General features: G+C 40.9%; 1 protein-coding gene across 1 annotated transcript in view; it reads left to right on the top strand.

Moving 5' to 3' along the window:
- Positions 1–5,975, top strand: part of pals1a (protein associated with LIN7 1, MAGUK p55 family member a) — a gene marked incomplete at its 3' end in the record, with an annotated part of 82,061 nt that overhangs the window by 45,960 nt on the left and 30,126 nt on the right. Inside the window, 1 exon segment of the mRNA XM_084308537.1 lies at positions 3,330–3,430. Within this exon segment, the coding sequence (XP_084164663.1) occupies positions 3,330–3,430 (101 nt within the window).

The following is a 5,975-nucleotide window of genomic DNA, read 5'->3' as shown; positions in this document are numbered from 1 at the left end:
TCTTTCTATCACTCTCCCGTTCGGAGGTGTGTGTCGCGCGGATCTCCGTGCGGCAGGTCCCCCCCCCCCCAAGTGCCCCCTCTCTCTCCCTCCCTCCTTCTCTCTTCCTTTCTCTCCCACTCGGCTCTCGCTGATGAGACGGGGCAACTTTTTTCTTTTCTTTCTTTCAATCTCCCGTGTGGCGCGCGGCCGGCAGGTACCCCCCCCCCCAAGTGCCCCCTCTCTCTCCCTCCCTCCCTCTCTCTTCCTTTCTCTCGGCTCCCTCTCGGCTCTCTCTTCCTCTCGGCCCCGCAGCCCCACTCGCTGTCTAGTCTAGGTAGAATGGGGGCGGGCATTAGCTCCAACCACAGAGCCAATCGCATCACTGTGCGCCTAATGACGTGACTCAGGACTTCAAATCAAAATGACCCGATTTACTAGAGGTCGAGAGGGGCTGGGCTGAATCGGAGCAATCCGCCAATATGGTATTTAGACCCTAAAACACATTGATACGAACTCCTATTACTATAATACAATGCTAGAGACTGAAAAATGACATTTATAATGCATGGGACCTTTAACTTTTCTAAATGATGACGATTCTGACTTGAGTTATTTTGTACGTTACAAGATACTTTTGTTTCAGTCAAGCACTTTCATATGTTATGTTATGTCGTCTGTTTAAGAAAGAGTGCAATACATTCTTTTATTGAAAAAATAAGAATCGTGTGAGAGAATCGTGATCCTAATTCTTAGGGAGAAAAATCGTGATTCACATTTTAGCAAGAATCGTGCGGCCCTACTTCTGTCTGTACCTCTGTCTGTCTACCTGTCTGTATATCTACCCCTCTATACGTCTACCCCTCTTTACCTAACTTATTTATTTTTTTGTATCCACTTTTTCTCCCATTTTTCTATTTTTCTCCCATCCCAATTTCGTATCATCCAATTCAACCCTCCCCTGTCTCGAACGCTGTTTCTTGCCTCCCACAAGCCGGCTGCAATGTGGACTAAGTCATACATACTGTAGCACGAGTCTCCTCCGATACTCGAGGTAGCAGCCGTCGCATCTTTTCACCTGCGCGGCGCGATCTTTCAGCGTCAGGGGTCTGCGCTTTGGAGGGGCGCCGCCCCCGTCGCTTCCTGATTCTACTGCGCAGGCGCACCAACCGACCTGTAGGAGTCGCTGTCCACAACGCCCCACCCATCAGTTTCCCACCCCCTAATACTGCCAATGTGTATTAGTACGGACAAACTGAAAGCAATGTGGAGCGCTGGGATCGAACCCAGCGTCTCCAGCATTCGAGGTGAGCGCCTTGCCCACTGCACCACGTAGCCGCCCCTTTACCTAACTTCTTTCAAAGTTATTTTGAGTTTAATTCTCATCATGCACATCTCACAAGAAGAAATAATGACTTACGCATTCCTTTCTGTAGGACCTCTGTTGCCAAATTTGTCTATCAAGGTGCAACGATGTGGAATGATATACAAAATCTAACAGAAACATGTTCCACTTTAAATACATTTAAAAGCGAGCTAAAAAAAGAACTACAGATCCTGTAGTCTAGTCTTTAGTATCCTTGTGATTTGTGAGTACTCTTTTTTTTCAACGTTATAATTGTTGTATAATGCTGTATTGTATCTGCGTGTATGACAGAGGTATATGCGCATGTGTGTTTGTGTATAGTGTAGGGGGGGGTTGGTTCTATGTAGTTATCTTATATAGGTTTAACACATTCGCGGCCACTGGGATCCGTCTAATCTCACTCTTATCATAACTCTTATCATAACAACCTTTCATTGTGCGTGAGGCTGTTTGTAGAGCTAAATCTATACTTTATATTATTGCTATCTGTCCATTGTCATTGTCAATTGACACTATAAACCGTCCCTTCAATATGCCTTAAATAAATAATTGTTTCATCAATACGTTCCCATTTTATAGCCTTGTGAATATAAGCGTTATATGGGATTGGTTTGGTATATTTCCTGGAAGGCGAGATATATGGCGCTAAGCTAATAACGTTAAATCGAATGGCGTTTCGGCTATACACAAGCTAGAGCTAAAAATCTAAATGCATTTTATCGGTATCATGGTCCACCATGAATGCATGAAATACGTGGTTGGCCACGAATGTGTTAACACTTTAACTGCCCAAGGTTAATTCCTTATTAGTCCCTTGAATGCCTAGCACCACTTCAATGTTAGCGTTAATATCGCCTAATCTATGTTTTAAATTATGGCTATGTGTCTAATCTGCCCGTCGCATTATCAATGACCCATTTCCAGTCAACATTGTCGAAGCAGATTGTTTTTTTATCGGTTCATTTCCGTTTGATAGCATTTTGAAAAGCACTAGTTTTCACGGAAAATATAAGACATTCTATGATAATCGCCTTTTACTGGAATATTCTAGAACGTTGTCATTTTTCGGCCTATTTATGAATCGTTTTCAAATAAACGCTAGATTATCGATATGTGTAGGCATGCACGCTCTGGGCGCGAGCCGAAAATCGCTTCTCCTATTTCCTGACGGCGCGGACAGTCAAACAGCCATATCACATAATCACATAAAAGCTTATATATCCGTGAAAACAGATCTGATTATCCTTAGACTGGTAACATAGATTCCTTACCTGAGATCAGATGGTATCCAAATGGATTATTCCAATTCCTGATCGCCATTCGAAAAAATCGCTAATTTTATTGATCCACCGAGTAATCGAGTATAGTGTAAAAACACATAATCCCGCTGCTCTGAAACTCCAGAGTGAAACTGGTCGACGGCGGTTGCATGAGTGAGAAGTAAAACGTGGATTCCGGTTTTTTTTTTCTCATTCATTTTCATTGAGTTCAATCCAAAAGGGTGAATTACCATCTGGGAGACGATAGGGGGCGCTTTTTTCACATCTGAGCGCCTGAGGTAGCTGAATTTCCAACGGAGGACTCGGTTGATGAAATATGATTTCAGATCACTAAAAAATAAAAGAGAGAGAGAGAACAAACGAATATTCTCTTGATGGGCATTCAACCCGGGGGGTGATAACCCGAATAATCTTGGGCGTGGCATGCAAAGTGTTAAGAGGGGAGGTCGCTTATAAGCCCTTGGGCTTTTTGACCTTTCCTGCACATTTGAACTGTTCTTCTTTTACTTATTTTATTCCAGAATGTATGTTTGTAAGTGCAAATAACAATAAATAAACAATATGTCTGTCTATCTGTCTGTCTGTCTACCCCTCTATCTGTCTGTCTATCTGTCTGTCTGTCTACCCCTCTATATGTCTGTCTGCCCCTCTATCTGTCTGTCTGCCTCTGTCTGTCTATCCCTCTATCTGTCTGTCTCTTACAGAGTTGGAGGAGCTATTATTGTCTCTGAAACAGATTCAGGGCTGTCTGGCTGATCAACAGAGTCAAACTGATATAGAGATGGTCCTGTCACTACTACACAAGGTAATATACTGTCATTACTACACTGTAATATATCGAAATGCATCGATTCTAATGTGACGATTCAACCACATCGATTTGAAAATGTTAGAATCGATTATATATATTTTTGTGTGTATTGTTTTTATTGACCTATAGTCCATTCATGCTGAGTGAATCAGTTCCCCCAGCCACATTTATGTATTCAACATTTTTTGAGGAATTAACTGATAGAAAATTAATAGAAAATGTATCGAATCTAATCTAATTGTGGTCAAATGAAGAGATTTCATGATGCATTGAATTGTTGCCTGAATAATCGTAATCGAAATTAATCGTTGTGAGGTCGCATCGTTACACCCCTAATCACTACTACACTGTAATATACTGTCACTACTACACTGTAATATACTGTCACTACTACACTGTAATATACTGTCACTACTACACTGTAATATACTGTCACTACTACACTGTAATATACTGTCACTACTACACTGTAATATACTGTCACTACTACACTGTAATATACTGTCACTACTACACTGTAATATACTGTCACTACTACACTGTAATATACTGTCACTACTACACTGTAATATACTGTCACTACTACACTGTAATATACTGTCACTACTACACTGTAATATACTGTCACTACTACACTGTAATATACTGTCACTGCTACACTGTAATATACTGTCACTACTACACTGTAATATACTGTCACTGCTACACTGTAATATACTGTCACTACTACACTGTAATATACTGTCACTACTACACTGTAATATACTGTCACTGCTACACTGTAATATACTGTCACTACTACACTGTAATATACTGTCACTACTACACTGTAATATACTGTCACTACTACACTGTAATATACTGTCACTACTACACTGTAATATACTGTCACTACTACACTGTAATATACTGTCACTGCTACACTGTAATATACTGTCACTACTACACTGTAATATACTGTCACTACTACACTGTAATATACTGTCACTACTACACTGTAATATACTGTCACTACTACACTGTAATATACTGTCACTACTACACTGTAATATACTGTCATATACTTTTTTTGTATGTGTCTATTCATTCTGTTTAAACCAATGTGTTTTCTCTTCACAGTTGCAGATAAAGATTAGGCTACACTAATATTATAGTATTATACTATTATAGTATATGACTCGTCATAAACATTTTAATAAAACATTTATCATAAATGATGTAGCCTATCTGCATCCGCTTGGCGCTCCATCAAAGCTAAACTAAAATAAATGTAAAATAAATGCAACACTCCCAGACATACCCCACGCGAAGGTAACGAAAAACTCACTAAAACCTAGCAATAGGAAAAAATGCACCACAGGCAGTGTGGAGGAGAGAAACCTTAGAAGGACCGTTCAAGGGGGGATCTCCCTTCTTAGATGTCGGTGATAGTAGTGTTGCAGTAAAACAGGCGGACAGTTGGTAAGCATGCACATATACGTGTAGTGAAACACAGATAAGTGCATGCGATAGCAACTGAACATTTTGAAAGATTAAAGCTAGAGCTGATAGCGATAGCAACTGAACAAGATTGATTGACCCCCCTAGAGGGTCCGAGGTTCACCCACCACAGTCAAAATCCTGTGGGAAACACTGACTGCTACTACTAATACTACTACTGCTACTACTAATACTACTAGTACTACTACTTAGGGGTGCACCGATGTATCGGTCGGGTATCGGTATCGGCCGATAAGTGCCTTGTTGACTGCAATCGGCCTATCGGCCGATAAGCTCGAATGTGCCGATGGCAGTAGCCGATAAATATCCATCAATTTGTGTAGCGTCAAGACAAAAGAAAGTTCACTCGCGACCTGCACAATGCCGTCCCCAGTCCCCCCCACACACACACACACACAAGCTACTGCATCAAAGTTACTACTTATGATTAACAAGGCATTCGTTTTGTGGCATTAACGTTATATAGTTAGTGTTACACATTCAATAACATCAGCATATTATTTACCCGAACGTAAATCAAATCAAAATCAAATCAAATTTATTTATAGGGCCCGACAACACACGTTAATGTCCCCATGGGCCGTACAGATCTTCTTTAAACAAGTCAAGAAGAAAACATAACAATAAGTCAAGAACAGAACAAGAACACCATAAGGTGCAAACATTTTTAGATGGATGCAAATAAATGAAAGAATGCAAGCACTCGTTCATACTAGCTCAGTTCCTTCCGTTGCTCACAGAGCCCTGAGTTTTACCCATTCTGCAATCTGTTAATAACGTTTTCAATCAGACACATGTATAGAAAGGCTTTGTTTTATTATAACATTAGTTGCAGTAAAATCATTATGCCTCATTTAAGTCATCCTGCGGAGCTAAAAGCTAAACGTCAGCCGCGCCGCCATTGTTGTTGTTGTAGAAAAGCTCTCGTCAAAATCAATGGCGGACAAAAGCCGAAGTAAAAAATGTATACGCACTTGCCGATTGGTGGTAACAGCAGAGGCGGGTGCAAGCGGTGTGTGACGTAATTGGCAGAATCGAC

Source organism: Notolepis coatsorum, assembly GCF_963971535.1.
Source record: "Notolepis coatsorum genome assembly, chromosome: 2".
NCBI lineage: Eukaryota > Metazoa > Chordata > Actinopteri > Aulopiformes > Paralepididae > Notolepis > Notolepis coatsorum.
Note: the sequence above shows the minus strand (reverse complement) of the source record. Positions and strands in the feature narration are given on the sequence as shown.